The 18615-nt window shown below is 45.3% G+C and overlaps 1 protein-coding gene across 1 annotated transcript in view; it reads right to left on the reverse strand.

Moving 5' to 3' along the window:
• DDX43 (DEAD-box helicase 43) overlaps positions 1-18615 on the reverse strand; it is a 487172-nt gene that overhangs the window by 320026 nt on the left and 148531 nt on the right. The window contains exons 6-9 of the mRNA XM_029595625.1: positions 9057-9213; positions 8861-8979; positions 6538-6648; positions 2615-2756 (exon numbers count right to left, since the gene is read on the reverse strand). Coding sequence (XP_029451485.1) covers positions 2615-2756; positions 6538-6648; positions 8861-8979; positions 9057-9213 — 529 coding nt within the window. The remainder of the gene's footprint in view (positions 1-2614; positions 2757-6537; positions 6649-8860; positions 8980-9056; positions 9214-18615) is intronic.

Consider the following 18615-nt stretch of genomic DNA (forward strand, 5'->3'; position numbering starts at 1 on the left):
CCTCGATGCACCGGTCGCAGGAATGGTCGGTGCTGTTCCTGGACGGGGCTTCTTAGACGGTGGCGAAGTCGATGATTTCGCTCCCTTGACGGTCCGAGTCCTACGATGTCGATGTTTCTCCCTGCGATCCCCTCGATCCTGAGGGGGAGTAGCGGGCGTCGATGGCCATGAAGACGTCGATGGCGGACGGTCACCAGACGGTGGACAATGCTGTCGCGACGTCGATGGTGCCGGTTCCGATGGCGTCGATGAGATGGACGGCGTCGGGGTTTGAGCACGAAAGAGGAGTTCCATCTTCTCCATTCTGGCTTTGCGACCTTTTGGTGTCATGAGGGCACATTTGGTGCAAGTCAGGACATCATGCTCAAGGCCTAAACACATTACACAGACTCCATGAGGGTCTGTGATAGACATGTTGCGAGTACAGTCCGGGCACCGACGAAACCCCGACGCCATGGCCATAGAAAAAATCGAGCCGCGGTACGGTCGACGGCCAGTAGGCCGCGAGGGCCAAACTCGACGGTAATCGACGGAAAACGGTCAAAAACTTACCGGAGTACCGCGGCCTGAGAAAAGTTAGAGGGACCCCTGTGGGGATATTTAAATTTAATTAATTCTGTGAGGAAAATTCCTGTCAGGAATCTCTTCAGAGCTCCTAAACCGCGAGGCTACTGCTGCGTGGAAAAAAGAAGACTGAAGGGGGACTCCTGCTGGCTGCAGGGTTAGTGCCATGCTGGGCATGCCCAGTAGGGGCCAGTCAAAGTTCTGGAAACTTTGATAGAAGTTTTCCGAGATTGGGCTCCATCCTGATGATGTCACTCATATGTGAGGACTACCATCCTGCTTGTCCTGTGAGAAAAGGTGTGTGGATGTGTACTGGAAGGAGGAAGGGAGAATGGCATCGATGGCGGTATAGTCTTCGATGGATCCATCAGTGGTTTTTGTTATGCCTCGGTGGCATCAATGGCAATAGATGCGGTATCGATGGTAGAATCGGACGTCTCAATCCCGAGAGTCCCGACGGTCCTGGCATCAGCTGAGTTGTCGATGGCTGTTGGTCAGAGTCTGTGCTTCCATCGTCTGAAGAGCCCGGAATCGGTATCGGGTCTTTCGGATGCTTGATCAGTGTCTTCGTCATCGATGGCGCAGGTTGCGTTGGCAGGGCACTGATTAATGTATCAAGTCTAGTCAGCACTGGTTCAAGAATCGATGGCGCCGGCATCGGTAGAGGTATGGGAACCGGCACCGGTGGATGAAGCTCTCAGAGGGCATCGCTACTGCCTGGCGGATAAATCTATCCAGTTCCTCCTGTATAGCTGATGAAGACAGAGCAGCTATAGGGTGTGGCAAAGTAGGCAAAACTGGCTCCTCCACAGGTCCCTGTGGGGGGCACAGAACCCAGCACCGATATCAGTGGTGATTGCTTTGGATCTTGTGGCGTCGAAGGTACAGACAAATCCTCTACCCTGGTCTTCTTGGGGGGGCGGTTTGATGGCCATCAAGCTCGCTCCAGGATCTGATCCGGCACTGGGTGTTTCTCGTCAATGCCGGTGTCTATTTTCTCGGTGCTCGGTTCTTTTTTCTTGCACCGAAGCAGACTTAGTCAACACCTTGGATGGAGTCTGGGACAGTGGGTCACCACTACCTTCATGTACTCGGCAGGTTTTTATTACCATCTTTTTGGAAACCCCTGCAGCTGAATTTTAAAGAGATGCTCCATTTTCTCTAGACGAGCCCGTCTACCATTTGATGTCATCTCGGTGCATTGAGGACATGAAGAAACATTATGTCCTGCACCCAGATATAAAACACACTCGATGTGAGAATCAGTGAGAGACATCATACGGGGGCAATTTGGACATTTTTTGAAACCGGTTGCCAGGACAAATTTAAGGCCAGACAGCCATCGATGGCCTGCGGTCACCGATAAAACATAACGGTATCGTCTGCAAATAATTGGTTTAGTCACCGATCGAAGAAAATGAACTGAGAATGGGAGACCCCTATGAGGGGATATTTTTCTGAGGAAAAATACTTTTTCCATGAGGAAATATGGTGTGAGAAATCACATAGGGCTCCTGACAGAGACACAAACTGCAGCACGGAAAAAAAAGAGACTGCAGGGAGACCCCTGTGGCTCGAGTGATAATGGCATGTTGGGCATGCTCAATGGGCTCAGTGTGCCAGTCAAATTTTCTAAAAACTTTGACAGAAAGTTTTCCGTGATAGGGCTCTGTTCAATGACGTCACCCATATGCGAGGACTATCATCCTGCTTGTCCTGGGATCAATAAGATTTTGTCTACCAGAAAATTATCCACAACTCCAGCAACAAATTGTACAGATCTCAGAAAACCCACGTGCGTAATGGATCTCATTTCCCTTTTCAACAGGATGACAGGAATATATCCATGACTAAAGATGTACCTCTTTACACCATAAAAGAGCAAACGTTTAAAGTATATATTCAAACAAAAGAGAATATACCAAAAAAAAAAAAAAGACCAAGCGTGAAGGCAACAGAGCCAAAGCAGCTGGCTGATATTCTGAAAAGTCTATTTAGAATGGATGTTTTAATAATGAAATAAAATGTAATATTTAATAAAACTACTTACCAAATATGTTAGGCTTTTAAGGTTAATAATATTGTTCATTTGAAGGTCATTCAGTCTACCAGGCGTAGCAATAATAATATCCACTCCTTTGGTAACCAAATTTATTTGACCTTTTCTGTCCCCACCTCCATATATACAAATGCTGTAAAATGAAACAAAAATTAAGTGACTACTTCTTTTATGTACCATTAATCAACAAACTGCTGGCTTAAATTTAAGCATACATCTTTCTAGACATTAACGCAGTGTCCCCAACCCTGTCCTGGGGGCCCACCAGCCAGTCGGGTTTTCAGGATATCCACAATGAATATACATGAGAGAAAATTTGCATGCGCTGCCTTCATAACATGCAAAATTTCTCTCATGCATATTCATTGTGGATATCCTGAAAACCCGACTGGCTGGTGGACCCCCAGGACAGGGTTGGGGACCACTGCATTAACGTACAGAACTTCAAAGTATCACCTGATATACAATTGTTTGTCATTAAGAACACAAGAGGATCAAAATTTTGTTTTCTTCAATTTTAGCAATGGGAAGTTATACACCAGTCTTAACAGGGAAAATAAAATCAAAATCCCATGGACTGAGGAAAAAATATTAATAACACAAATTAATACGGTCATTCTTTATTGTACGATGTGCTGGTATCATGTGCAGTAGGGCCTTATCACCGCAACAGAGCGGTATTATTAAAGTTAGGGGAAGGGGAGGAGTGTGGGCGGGGTTTGAGCAGTTATCTCCCGGCAGAGCTGCAGACGTTAATGTTTTTCACATTATTGCCGGTATCACCATGGGAAACTAGACCTTTTCCTGTGGCACTATAGGGGCGATAGTGGGGCAGCTAGCCGCATCACACACTATCAACCCCTTGCCCCTTTTTATTTGTAGCAGAATAATGAATCTAGGGGTACATGTTCTCTACAAGTATTTACTAAGCTGCGATAGTAACTTAATGCATGAACGCCATTTGTGTGATAAATGCTTATCGTGGCAATATCAATCAATATTTTCCCTGAAAAGAATGTGTATTTAAATGAGCTTTGCATTCATAAGCTTTGCAAATACATTCAAAGCAGCTCATATATACCTAATTACATGCAAATAAAAACCCAGCTTACCTCAGAAAAACACAAGCAGCGTTATTTTTTGGAAAGTTTGCTATAACTTAGGAGATGTAGCTAACTTTCTCCGGGAGCATCTAGACCAGGACTTCCCAAACCTTTAGCCAATGTGACCCCATTTTAGCACTTGAAAATTCACACGACCCCAGAGGACAACCAAATCTAATTAGCGGGGGTGTAGTTTGCTTCCAACAATCCCTCCACTCACATTCCTGCACGCCAACTGATCCCCTCTCTCAACCTCCATCCCCCTCCAGAAGGCCTCTCAACCTCTGCCCCTCCAGCTGATCTCCTCTTACATCCTCCAGTTCCTCTCCCCTTCCCAGCCTAGCCTCTTGCTCACCCACTCCAGCTTTTTACATCCTCCCCACTGAACCTCTCACCTCCAAGCCATTTTTGTAACCCCAATTGATCTGTCATACTCTTCCCTCTCTTTTCTCACATATCCCTCCCCCCCCAGTTGATACTCTCACCCCTAGCTCCTCTCTTGCATCCCTCCCTCACCTTCCACAGCCAATCACTCTCTCACTGATCCAACCCTCAAGCCCTTCCTATATCTGATCCGTTCCTTCAAACAGCCCCCATCCAAACATCCCCTTGACTAGGATCAGCAGCAACATTTTCCTTTGGGCCTCAGGCGATAAGTGGATGACAGCTATTGGGAAGAGAGGGCAAGCTGATGATGGGCAACATTTTTCTCTTAGATAAGTTCAGTGATGGGAGAGGATAGAGAAGAAGTGACAACCTGCACAGACCTGTACACACTCTACCCACTCTTCCCCAATGGCTGGTCCAATGCCTGATGTTGATCTGCAACTGGCAGCAGCATTAGTAATGAAAGTCAGCACAAGATCTATGAGCCAGTAAAAGCTCATAGGCCCTGCAGTGGCCCCAGTCCCTCCTCACACATGGCTTCCTGTTAACATGGAAACTCAAGCGAGGGCAGGACCATTGCAGGACATAAGAGTGCATGCTAGCTCAAAGATCCCATGCTAATTTCCACTACTTCTGCTGCTGGTGAAGTCTGGAGAGGACTGCCCTTTGAGGCATCTGTGACCCCGGCTGGAGGTTGCGTGACCCCATTTGGGGTCCCAAACCACAGTTTGGGAAGCTCTGACCTAGACATTAATGTACATCCTGATGGTCCAGTCATGAAATTGAAAGAGTCAGTAGTGGCCCAAAAGCACCATGTCCACCGACTCAAAGGGCCCCTCAGGAGTCTGTTGGGATCCCAACCCACCCCCTGCCACCTCTAGAGACGGCCCAGCCATTAAAGTGAAAAAAAAAAAAAATACCCAAGTCATGTGGCAATGCCCTGGGCCAAAACCCTCCCTTTTGAAATTGGTCACCCCTCCCTGGACCAAACTTCCTTCCCCAAAATAGCCAACAGGCCCCTTTCCCAACCCCTTACCCACCCTAGCCCACACTGCCCAGCCATACCTGGTAGTGTAAGTTGCTTCCTGGTAGCCTAGTAGGACCTGGAGCAACCTTTAGGATCTGGGCCAGCCAATGCTACTTTCCAAAATGGTGCTGGCCAGCCTTTGCCCCTATTAAGTACCTTAATATGCAAAATTAAAAAATGTTTAAAGAAAGTACCTAAAATTGTCTTATTCACAATACTGCTCTCTGGACTGAGTATTAACAACTTGCATGTTTGAATTGAATTAAAAAGCAACAGGGAGAATAAATCATGCTTGAATAATTTCAAAATAAAAGATGAAAAAGCATGGTAGTATCATAGTCCTCTCAATGAATGACAGTTTTACAGGAAGTTAATATTGAATGATTTTACTGTACAATCCTCCTATTGTCTAAAACACTTCAATGAGGTACACACAGAACATGAATTATTTTAAGTTTGACAACAGGAGCCTTCTACAATAAAATAACTCACTATTGACTTTCTATTAAACACTTTCATTCATTGAGAAGACTACAATTATAATATCATGCTTTATTTTTTATTTTGAGTTGAATTAAAATACAAGCAAATCTCTAAGTGAGGTTTTATGTTTTAGGATTGCATATTTAACACCAACATTAATAAGTTTACTTAATTTTAAAGATAAACAGCATCAACACCACATACAGAAAATATCAGAAAGGAAAAGAATGTTCTATTTATGGAGTCAAAATAAGTATTTTGTTTAATAGGTCACACAAGTGACCATTTCAATAAACCTCCCTCCTAGATACTAACCTTTGGATTTGTGTGAATGTAGCTATTTGAGTAATTAAAATAAGATTGTTTTGATCAGTATAAAAATATAATAAATACAACTAGTGTCCTACATATCTTTTTCTAAATAATTTATTTAAATTCTATATTTATGTTGTTGTGCAAGCCACATGGATGGCCAATGCTGGAAGTTGAGGAATACAAGTTATTTATACAGTGATAAACCATTCTGAACTAAAACAAAGCAGTTCAAGCAGCATTGTCTGAATCAATAAGGCTGCTCACCCTGTCAAATGTTGATAGCAGAAATTTTACTATAGGTTTCACAGTGCTTTGTTTTGAATGTTAATATTACCACCCTTAACACAAGGTTTGGGGATAACCTCCATGGAGCTGCAATTACTACCAACGGAAAGTTGCTGGGCAGACTAGATGGACCATTTTGTCTTTTTCTGCTATCATTAGTATGTTACTATGATCTGTTACCCTTTTAAATGATCAACATATAAACCAGAAAAACACGCTCAAAAATATGCTGTTAGCAAAAGTACTTTGAAATATTTTTTAATTTAATCAGAATCCTAGTTTGTACCTTAGAGTCACAGAAAAATATGCTTTACCTCTTAAATCCCTTGTATTTATACTTTGAGCACTCAGCTTCCACCTGAAGAGCCAATTCTCGAGTTGGAGCAAGAACCAACATTCCTGGACCACCACGCTGAGCTCTTGGGCTTTAAAATAAAACAACATTTTTAAAATGTAACTTTACTGAAAAACTACTAAGAATTTGGCCTAATTGTTCCTCATATGAAGTTCTTATCTTTACCTTTAGAGAATTGAGTAACAAATGTCTGACAACAGAGCAATTCAAAATATATTCACTTTTATTTAATACAGGGATCTCAACAGAACTGGGTGACTTTGTGCGCAAATGCAATGCAGGCAGCCCAGGAAAAACATTTTGGTCTAAAACAGTTCTACTGGTAGCCAAAAGAAACACAGAATAAATGAGCCACAATCTTGTTTATATGGGATTCCTCCTCTTTTTTGCCCAGAAAAAAACATGGCATTGGCATAAGGCATTGGCATAAGGGAAACATCTGCATTTGTAGTAGGCATGACTACTAAGGTCACACACAAGTCATAGTGTAATATGGCCATCATTCAATAAGCTAGTACTCTGATATGCTTATATTTCATCCTGGAGAAGAATAGCAATCAATTAACCATGACATAGGGTGATATCATCCGGAGGCACCAAAACAGATCCATCTCTGTAGCTCAGTAAAACTTTACTATTGAGCATGTGTGGGAGTTCCTATGCATATGCTGCCTTGTGCCCTTCAGACCTTTGCAGAACTTAGCTTTAGCTGGTTAGTCGACTCTCTAGGGCAGAGCTTTCCAAACTTTTCATGTTGGTGACACACTTTTTAGACAAAATTTCACGACACAGTAATTCAGTCTACCAGCAAACCAGAGGTTAAAGGTTAAACGAACAAAATGTATTTCGACAATTTATGTATGTTTCCTTAAATATATGTTTCATGACACAACCTCTCCCATTAATTATTTGCGGGCTTCCACTTCCTCCATGCCAATCTCGTGCATTGCGAGATCGGCATAAAGTGCTACTCTTGCACATTCCCAAAGATAACATATGCCAATCACTAAAAAGTAATTTTTTTTTTTTTTTTACCTTTGCTGTCTGATCTTAGTTTTCTAATCGGTTGGCGTCAGGCTTTTTTTCCCCACCTTCCCTTTCTTGTTTTTTTGCCAATTCCTTTTTACAGGGTCTTTTTTTTCTATTTCTTTTCTCTCCATCTGTCTTCATCCCTCAAACACACAATCAGGTTCTCATTCTCACACACTGTCTATCTCACACAAACACACAGGCTCTCACTCACATGCAGTCTCACGCATCCACAGCTCTCACTCTCACATGCTCTCTCTCATACATACATACTGTCTCTCTCTCGTGCACATGCTGTCTCACTCACACACAGGCTCTCACTCCCACATGCTCTCCTGCTCAAGCACAGGCTCTCACTGTCACATGCTATCCCTCTGCGTGGGTTGCCGAAGGATGGGCTCTGCAGCGGTCCTGATCTTCTCTGGCCATAACGTGGGATTCGCAGCAGCCTTATCGGGTTTCCTCCTCTTCTCGGGCCGCCTATATACAGCCAGAGAACTTTAGGCTGGTATATTCACTGGGACATTTATCCTGCTGAATATACACTAAGCAGCTTCCTGAATCTGACCCCCAGGAGTTTGGACTGATATGGGTACATACAGGGATCTTTTGAATCCCGACGCTGTGAAAAGGATAGAAGCTAAGCTGAATTCAATTTTGAACTAAAACTGCAATACTTAAAACTTTTTCTGAATTAGAAATAAAAGGAAAATAATTTAAGGAAAAAAAATAAAGGTAACTACATACAAAACAGTTTTGACAGAAAAAGAATAGAACATGTTAATTTGCAAGAACAGATGAAAGACTGAGGAGACTTGTGGTGGGTGGCTGTGCCAGAAGGTCCAGGACTGTTCAGAAAAACCTTGTGTCGCAGTGCTGTTGGATGATATTCACTTGTGCGACTATCTTGTTTGTCCAGGGAGAATGTACATTATGAAAAAAATTGAGGATTTACTTTAAATATCATCAAAATTTCTTCTATTTGAAATTCTCTCTCTCCATTATGAAATATAAATGGTTACTGAACAGAAAAGATACGTCATGAGACTTAGAGATATTGCAGGTATCCTGGTTAAAACAATAGAAGCATTGCATCCACACACCTAAGCAGGATTGACAAGGAAATCATTAACATTAAAAAGAAAATGTGAATGAAAGATCTGAAAATCTTTCCTTTTAAATGGCATGTCTAAGGAGCTATTTTTAAAAATTAGTTTGGTCATGCAGTAAAATAAAACTATGTTTTTCCTTACATTGGTTGAGAATCCAAATGAATAAAGCCAGGCAATAAATAGGCTAATGTCTTTCCAGTGCCAGTCTGGGCAATGCCAATGAGATCAAGTCCTTGAAGTATGATAGGCCAGGCCTGCGACTAAAAAAGGAAAATGTAAGACATGAAGTACAAACTTTAACAAAGGATATTAAACTAACTAGATTAAAAAAACATGCCTGAATTGGTGTAGGCTTCAGAAATCCAACTTTTTGGATGGTATCCATAATTTCAGGAAAATACTGAAATGCTTCTTCAAAAGTAACAACTGGATTAGGAATAGCTCTCTTTTCACCTTCTTTAATGTCGTTACAAATTATGTTATTGTTTTCTTTCCTGTAATGAATACATATTAAAAAATGTTAAAACTAAAATTAAAGCTGAAATTCTAAACCAAGTCAAGATGTTTTAACCATTCAATATATTTTCCAGCAAATTCATAAAGGAAGAAAACTCATCCAGTTTGCTCTCACATCACACAATGTTTTTCAGGAGAGGTATGTTGCATCGCTCTTTTTCCTGCCAGCCAGGGAGATGAGGGGTAAGGGAGTGATAGCATCAGTAGTTCCCTTAGCTATCTGGTGCCCCAAATTTGTTCAGCCCTGACATACACAAAGTGATTGTATTAAAACCCACAAGGATAAGAAAGGAATTATCCTGTATTGACTGACCACCCACCTCAGCTTAAAAAAAAAAAAAAAAAAAGTTTACCTCACCTACCTTATTTGACTAGCTAAGAGGCTAAAAGGGAATGACCTATTCCAGCTCTTTTGATCTATTTATCCCTTCATCTTCTCTAGTAAAGATAAGCTCCATTAATAATTGTTAGAAGGGGGGACCAGTTATCCAGTGAATGATTTTTTCATCTTTCTAGGAGGTGGTAAAGAATTGATTATTTAGGAAATTTGATTCCTGAATCTTTATTGCAAATGAATTGAGTGCTATCCTTCCTTAAATTACAGTGATGATGTATGTGGCTGTATGATTCTTTTTTGGTTAAATATGGAAAGGCTCTTGGGTTCCAAAAGCCAAGAGGGGACCATTATGCTGTATTTTTAATTTGGTTGAAATCAAAGGGAAGTAGATAGTGAATAATGTGAGGTGGGGGGGGGGGGGGGGGGGGGAGAGATGGTTTTATTGAAAGGATTTTTATTTGTACTGTAAATCATCTTGAGTTGAATACTAACATAAGCAGATTAATAAATGTAAACATGTAATTTACAAGCTAATCATTTTGAACCAATTAAGGGTAATATATATTTTTTTTATATCCTGACCATTTGGTAACACTCCTTCCACCCCAACCAGTTCTCTGATGGACTCTCCTGTTTGAAGGTTGTAGGGGTAGACCTATTCCTTTATGTTAAGAAATTCTGCAACACATGTTTTAGGTTTTATCAATACTTTTCTCCTTTTAAGCCTGATTATTTTTAGGTTGAGTTGACTTATCCTCGTCTTCGTAGACTTTAACTGGCTAATCTCATTTTTCAGTTCAGCAGCCTTTTCTCTAAACAAGCTGTGATTTACTTATATTATCTTGTATCTTAAAAAATTAAGTAATTAAAAAAGAAAATGTGCATAGGGGTCCAAACTGATGGCTCAATAGTAATGTTGTGCAGTGTTCAACAGGAAACGTCTCCAATCCCATATCTGCTCCTTGGATCAGTGCTGTGCAATCAGCATTCATAATGCTAGGGATGAAGATAAAGCCATCAGGCAACACAGACATCTATTGACCAAGGGCATATTGTGCCAGGTTCTGGAGAGAAGCTGAACCACAAGCCAAGCTCTACGATGACTAAAATAGGTAGGGACTAAAAAAGGGGAGAAACCAAATTAGTAGCAAATGAAATTTCACAGTGCAACAACCCAGTAGGTGCTGATTCCAATTGACTTGGGAGTTCAGAGCAGAAAGCAGCTGCTGGGCCAAAAAGAAAAGGGGGGGGGGGGGGGGAACAGTGCTTGAAAGCATCTAAGGACAGTGAATGGAATATTGTCCCCTCAGGCTTAAAAGTAAATCAAGTTTGCTTACCACAAACAGGGTTCTCTCTAGACAGCAGAATGAATTAGCCATGACATATGGGCAATACCATTTGAATGGACCCTCCTCTCCTCCCTCTTAGATCATTTGCTCTAGCTGAGAATGTGCAGATGGTATTCCTGCACAGTTGCTGCTTCGTGATCCCCTCAGTTCATTGTAGAACTGAGCTTTAGCTCAGGAGGGCAGATATTAAATATGGCTAATTCATCTGCAACCTACAGAAAATGTACTCTCTCTCGGGCCGATACAGTAAGGAGCGGTAGGAAGAGCTGCGTTAGTGCCGGGCGCACCCGCATTTGACGCACGCACAGTCCGGCTCACCTACCGCTCAATTCTGTATTTAAATAGCTTGCAAATGCAAGCCACGTCCAAGAAGCGTCCGAGAAGCGTTAGGCCCGCGCAACCCATTTTACTGTATAGACGCTTTATACAGCGCCTATACAGTATCCTGGGTGCGCTGGTACCTGTCATTTCAAATGTCAGGTACCAGGAAGTGGATGGTCCTCTCTCCCTCCCTTCCGAAGCAACACGCAGGGCAAAAGTTAAAACAAAAGTGAATAAAGAGTAATAAAAGTAAACTTACTGGCGGGAGCGCATTCATCGAGGGAGGCGGGAGCCGGCGGCGAAAGTGGCCTCCAACAAACAGCCCCTGCCGGCGGCGAATGAATGCACGCCTGTATACGCCTGTGCAATTTGGGCGCTCAAGGCGTGACGTCACACGTGACACCAGACGTCGTGACGTCACACCTTGAGCGCCCAAATTGCACAGGCGTATACAGGCAGGCAGAGCTGAATTAGCCATGCACATGGGGAGTCCCAAGCTGAGTGCTGGAGCAAGCAATTACTAAACAGAAAAAACAACCCAGAAAGCAGTGTATGGAACTACTGGGTGAACTGACTGCGCAAAACTGCTTATCCAAATTTACTATCACTTTTTTTTTTTTTTTTTAACACTGTTTACGAAAATGTTTTTAGGCATACAATTATGATGAAGAGCATACAATATACATGAATATTACCTTAGAAAGGTAATCACGAATATAGCGATTTCAAGATATGCAACAGAAATTATCACTATAACTCATTTTCAGTCAGCCACTGGTGTCGGAATACTATAAAATTGATACATTTCCCAGAGGCTATCATATTTAAAATGTTCACCTTTCAAATCATTCCAGAGTTTCTCAAGATCAGCCATATTATATACTTGTATTCGCCAGCGATCTATACAGGGATTGATCTTCCAGAAAGTTGCTAGGGTAAATCTGGCCGTGAGCAACAGTTGGCCTACCAATGCTCGAAAATTCATTGGTATCAAAGAACCTTCCCACCTACCCAAAAGACCTAACACAAACATAATTATTTATTTGATTTGATCATTTCTTACAATACATGCACAGGTACACCAAGAATATCTGCAGTTTCCTGAGTAATATGCTGACAAAACTGATGAACACCCTGACAATATCACCAAAACTGTATAAAAGTACCCGCTTCTCTGCATCCCCTCCAACAAAAATGAATGAAGCCTGGAAACAGTCTAGAGTAGAACACAGGGGTGCAGTATGTCCTGTGCAACAGTTTAACCATAAACTCAATCTGTCTGGCATATATAGTGAGATGAGCTGATGCCCATATACTTTTCTAGGTTTAGGCATCCAATTCAATGCCTAAATTCTCACTCCAGGCTGTTATCAAAGAGGGCCAAGACTCCATCCCATATTTGTCTGCGAGTATACGCTGATAAATAACTGCTATTCTCTTTAATGAGTTGGGTCACTTAAATACTTCTCCATGCCATTCAATGTCCATAATGGCTTGCCTAAGTCAAAGCAGTTTCCCAAAGCTTGTCTCGACTGAAGATATAAAGCTCACGAGGCTGGGTTTAGGTCATAATCCTGAGTACGGTTAGAAAGATCCATATACCCCATATTTTCCCAAAGCTGGGAAGCATACCAACCCCTTAACCCACCATTCCCAAAAAATAAAGGAAAACATACACCCAAATATAATGGAATTTTCATATATTGGGGCAATAGGAGACTGGATTTCTTTCTCTCTTCAGAAATCTAAGTGCCTGTTTCTAAATCCGAAGAGTGAGCACTAGAATAGGACTAGTCCTGCATATACTGCAACTATGCTGAAAATCTACAGTCCAAAAACAAAGCACAGACAAATTTACCAAATCTACCTGCTCCAGTCTAAAGCTCCAGCCAGGAAACGTCACCACCAATGAACCACGTATGTAAGCATATCGACCTTGCAGCCCAATAATAAATACAAAAGTTGAGGAGCACCATATCTCCTTGTTGTTTAGACAGCCACCATTGACAGCTTAATTTGACCCTGTTGGTGTCTCCAGATGAACATACCCATAGAACTATTGAGATCTATCAAAAGTCAGGCCATGACAGGTGTTGAAACAGAAAGATTAATATTCTGAAAAAAGTTACAGTAAAAAATAGATTCTACCTGTCCAGGATATAGTCAAATTCTCTCATGCAAGCATATCCTACTTTAACCGACCAAACAATGGGACATAATGGTTTATGCACTTCTCCTCTGAGCTTGTCCAAACCATTTTTAAATCTAGCTACACTAACAGCTTTCACCACATCCTCCAGCAACAAATTCCTGAGTTTAACTATGTGTTGAATAAAAAATATTTGTCTTAAATGTATGACCTAGTAACTTAATTGCATGTCCCCTAGTCATCGTACTTTTTAAAAGAGTAAGCAACCAATGTAGAGATTACTTACCTGATAATCTCATTTTCCTTAGTGTATGCAGATGGGACTCAAAACAAGTGGGTATAGTGTGCTCGTGCTAGCAGTTGGAGACGGATCTGACGTCAGCACGGGTACATATACCCCCGCAGGAAGTGCAGCAACTCAGTAATCTTCCTTGCAAAAGCTTTATGGATATATGTGTAACTGACCGATTGATTAAATGAACAGGATTACCCTGACCGATTGATAGTAGCTGGAGACAGCCAGTGTTCTCAACCGGAAGGCGTCGACACCCGGCAGGATGGATGCCCTATTATAAGAAAACATGGCTTACCGTGAGTCGGTGAATCCCCATGTATGCCGGCAGCCGGGCGGGATGCTGAGTCCATCTGCATACACTAAGGAAAACAAGATTATGAGGTAAGTAATCTCTACATTTCCTAGCATGTAGCAGATGGACTCAAAACAAGTGGGATGTACAAAAGCTACTCCCGGACTCGGCAGGAGGCTGCCCGAGGTTCGGTCAGGATTGCCCTCGCAAATGCTGTGTCCTCCCTGGCCTGGACATCCAGACGGTAGAATCTGGAGAAGGTATGGAGGGAGGACCACGTCGCCGCTTTACATAACTCTGCAGGTGACAGCATCCTAGTTTCTGCCCAAGAGGCCACTTGTGCTCTGGTAGAGTGAGCCTTGACCCGTAGAGGTGGTGGTTTTCCCACTTCTACGTAGGCCGCCTTGATAACTTCTTTGATCCAGCGGGCGATGGTTGCCCGGGAGGCCGCTTCCCCTTGCCTCTTCCCGCTGTGAAGGACGAACAGGTGGTCCGTCTTTCGTATGGCTTCTGACATTTCCAGGTATCTGGACAGTAGCCTGCCGATGTCGAAGTATTCGACCGTATTCAGACTTCTTCAAACCTTCCGTGGTAGGCAAGGATATGGTTTGGTTGAGGTGGAAGTGAGAGACTACTTTGGGTAAGAAGGAAGGAACCGCGCGAAGATGGATAGCCTCTGGAGTGATTCTGAGAAACGGATCACGGCAGGACAGCGCTTGTAGCTCTGAGATGCGGCGCGCTGAGCATACGGCCAGCAAGAACACCATCTTCAAGGTTAACAAACGGAGGGACAGGCCTCAAAGTGGTCTGAAGGCGTGTCCCGCTAGAAATTCCAAAACTAGGTTGAGGTTCCACAGGGGCACTGGCCACTTCAGTGGCAGGCGAATGTGTTTGACTCCTTTCAGGAAACGTGAAACGTCTGGGTGTGCGGCGATGCTGTTGCCGTCACTCCGGGGACCGTAGCAGGATAGCGCTGCCACTTGAACCTTGATGGAATTGAGGGACAGACCCTTCTGAAGTCCATCTTGCAGGAAATCCAAAATGATAGGGATCTTAGCGGCATGTGGAATGGTGCCGCAAGTTTCGCACCAAGCTTCAAATACTCTCCAGATCCTTATATATGTTAGTGATGTGGAGAACTTGTGTGCTCGGAGGAGTTTATCTATTACCGGCCCCGAGTATCCCCTTTTCTTCAGACCGTACGGCCAGACCGTAAGAGAATTGAGCTGGATCCTCGTGGAGGATGGGACCTTGCCGCAGCAGGTCCCTGTGTGGAGGCAGGGGTAATGGATTCCCTGCCAGTAGTCTTCTCATGTCTGCGTACCAGGGTCTTCTTGGCCAGACCGGGGCCACTAGAAGAACTAGGCCTCTGTGCCGCTGAATCTTGTGTATAATGGCGCCCAGCAGGGGCCATGGAGGAAAGGCATATAGCAGGATCCCCTGAGGCCATTGCTGTACTAGGGCATCGATCCCCTGGGATAGAGGATCCCGCCTGCGGCTGAAGTATCTGGGTACTTGAGCGTTGGACCTGTACGCTAGTAGGTCCATGCCAGAGTCCCCCACCGATCCACAATCATCTGGAAAGCTGTGGGCGACAGCTGCCATTCCCCCGGACTTAGGCTTTCTCTGCTGAGGAAGTCTGCAGTGTTGTTGTCCTTCCCGGCGATGTGGACGGCAGAGATGTCCTGGAGATTTGCTGGGGATACCTGTTGGCTTCTGGTTCCGCCCTGTCGGTTGATGTATACCACCATGGTGGCGTTGTCCGACATCACTCTGACCGCTCTGTTTCGAAGTCTGTGGGCAAATCGCAGGCACGCTAGCCTGACTGCCTGTGCCTCTAGTCGGTTGATGTTCCACCCCGACTCTTCTCTGTTCCACCGCACTTGGGCGGTGAGTTCTTCGCAATGTGCTCCCCATCCGTTCAGGCTGGCATCTGTAGTGAGCAGGGTCCAAGTTGCAGAGGACATTCTTGACCCCCGGCTCATGTGGCCGGGCTGCAACCACCACCGTAGCTCATTCCGCACTCTGGCTGGTAGAAGTAGATGTACTGTGTAGGTCTGAGATCGTGGGCTCCACCGAGATAGGAGGGCACGTTGTAATGGTCTCATATGAGCCCGCGCCCATGGTATCACCTTCAGAGTGGATGCCATAAGGCCGAGGACCTGTAGGTAATCCCAAGCTGTAGGCCGGGTGGCGCTCAGCAGGGCCTGCAGACGGTTACGGAGCTTTGATGATCTCTTGGAAGTCAGACTGACCTTGTCTTCCTGGGTGTCGAATCGGACTCCTAAGTATTCCAGCGACTAGGAAGGCTGTAGGGAACTCTTGTTAAAGTTTACTACTCATCCTAGGCTTTCCAGAAGAGCTATAACTCTGTTGGCTGCCTGGTGGCTCTCTTCCAGGGACTTTGCCCTGATCAGCCAATCGTCCAGGTAGGGATGGACGAGGATTCCTTCCTGAGGGACGCCGCCACTACTACTATGACCTTGGTAAAGGTCCGCGGCGTGGTGGCTAACCCGAAGGGCATAGCTCGGAACTGGAAGTCTTGGTTCAGGACTTTGAAGCGCAAATAGCGCTGGTGATCCCGATGGATTGGGATATGCAAGTAGGCTTCCGACAGATCTAGGGATGTGAGAAACTCCCCTGGCTGTACAGAATTTTTAACAGACCGCAGAGTTTCCATGCGAAAGCTGGGGACCCGTAGGTGTCGGTTGACTGACTTGAGGTCCAGGACGGGCCTGAAAGTGCCCTCCTTCTTGGGCACTATGAAATAAATGGAATAATGCCCAGAATTTATCTCCCCTGCAGGCACTGGGATTATAGCTTTTAGGGACAGGAGCCTCTGCAAAGTAACTTCTAATGCCGTCCTCTTGAGGGGTGAACAAGGAGATTCCACAACTTGTCCGGCGTGAGCCGAAGAAAGTCCAGGTAGTACCCTTCTCGGATGTTGGCGAGACCCACTGGTCCAAGGTGATCTCGACCCACCTGTGGTAGAAGAGGGTTAGCCTGCCCCCTTTGGCCGCTACCCCCGGATAGGTCGGATAATTGTCATTGTGGGGTATGGCCGGGACCCGAACCCGAGCCGGTTCCCCTCTTGTTGTGCTTAGTCCGAAAGGACTGGTTCCTGGCCTGCGAACCAGGTGCTTGGTAGTGAGTCCTGTAAGGGTTGAAGCGCTGAGAGTTTCTACCTCTGGATGGTCTAGGAAAAGGGCGCTGGCTCCTCCTTGACCTGTCTTCTGGTAAACGGGGTAATGGAGAGGCACCCCATTTATTGGCCAGTTTCTCGAGGCCGCTGCCGAACAGGAGGGATCCCCTAAAGGGCATTCTCGTGAGACATGTCTTGGAAGAGGAGTCGGCCGACCAATTACGTAGCCAGAGCGTAATCCTGGCTGCCACTGAGGATGACACTCCCTTGGCTGCCGAACGGACTAGGTCGGAGGCTGCGTCAGTGAGGAACAAGAGAGCTGATTCCATCTCTTCTCCCGGGGTGTTGTTCCTAGCCTGTGATAAACAGGAGCGCATCACCACGGTGCAGCAGGTCGCAATTCGTAGGGACATGGCTGCCACCTCAAAGGCTTGTTTCAGAATGGCGTCCATGCGCCGGTCATGTGTATCCTTGAGCGCCATCCCCCCTTCCACCGGAATGGTGGTGCGCTTCACAATTGCGCTAACTATGGCGTCTACCTGGGGGCACGTCAGCATCTCCTTGGTTGCCGGGTCTAAGGGGTACATGCCAGCCAAGGCCCGACCCCCTTTGAATGAGGCCTCCGGCGCATTCCATTCCAGATCGATTAGCTGCTGTGCTGCTTGTAGGAGGGGAAAATGGTGAGTAGTTTGGCGCAGGCCCTCTAACAGGGGGTTCATTCTAGGTTCCCCTGGGGTGGCATGGCCCGGGAGGGCCAGTTCCGATAGGCATTGAGAGATCAGGCCTGGGAGATCCTCTTTCAGAAAGAAGCGCCTCATGGTCAGATATGGTTCAATCCCCGAGGGAAGTTCTCCCTCCTCGGGGGGGCTCATCTTCCTCAGGGCAATCTGAATCCCCATAAGTGGGGGTTCCGGGTGGCGAGTAGCCGTGCCTAGGCCTTGAGGGTCCAGGGGCAGGGTTATCCGGTACGTATGGACCCGTTCGGGGAGCAGACTGCATTGTGACAAAGGCATGAATCCCCTTGAATAATTCCACCCAGGAGAGCGAAGCAGGATCTGGCCTTAGGGGCACCAGGTCTCTCGGGTTCCCTGGCTGCTCCCCGCTGCCTGCCAGGTCCGGGGTGCTCCCAGAGGAACCGGCAAGTACGCTGGGCTGCGACCGGTCCTGGCCTGGAACTCCCAGGGCCTCTTCACATTGGGCACATAGGGAGTCTGCTTCCTCGCTCTGTGTGGCTCTGAGGTTGCATGCAGAGCAGAGGCTTATGCCTTATTCTAGAGGTGCCAGTTCCGCTGACGCATGGGCTCTCTTACGCTCCATTTAGTCTGTTAACTCAGCTGGAGTCTGCGCTTTGTAATATGCGCAAAGGATGTGTGCCTATCAATATGCGCCTGTCCACGTGCGCGTATCAACGTGCGCCCGTGAACGGGCGCCTATCAACGTGCGGTTGGTAACGGGCGCCTAACAGCGTGCGCCTATCAACGTGCGCTTGCTAACG

This window comes from Rhinatrema bivittatum, chromosome 3 (genome assembly GCF_901001135.1).
Source record: "Rhinatrema bivittatum chromosome 3, aRhiBiv1.1, whole genome shotgun sequence".
Lineage (NCBI taxonomy): Eukaryota > Metazoa > Chordata > Amphibia > Gymnophiona > Rhinatrematidae > Rhinatrema > Rhinatrema bivittatum.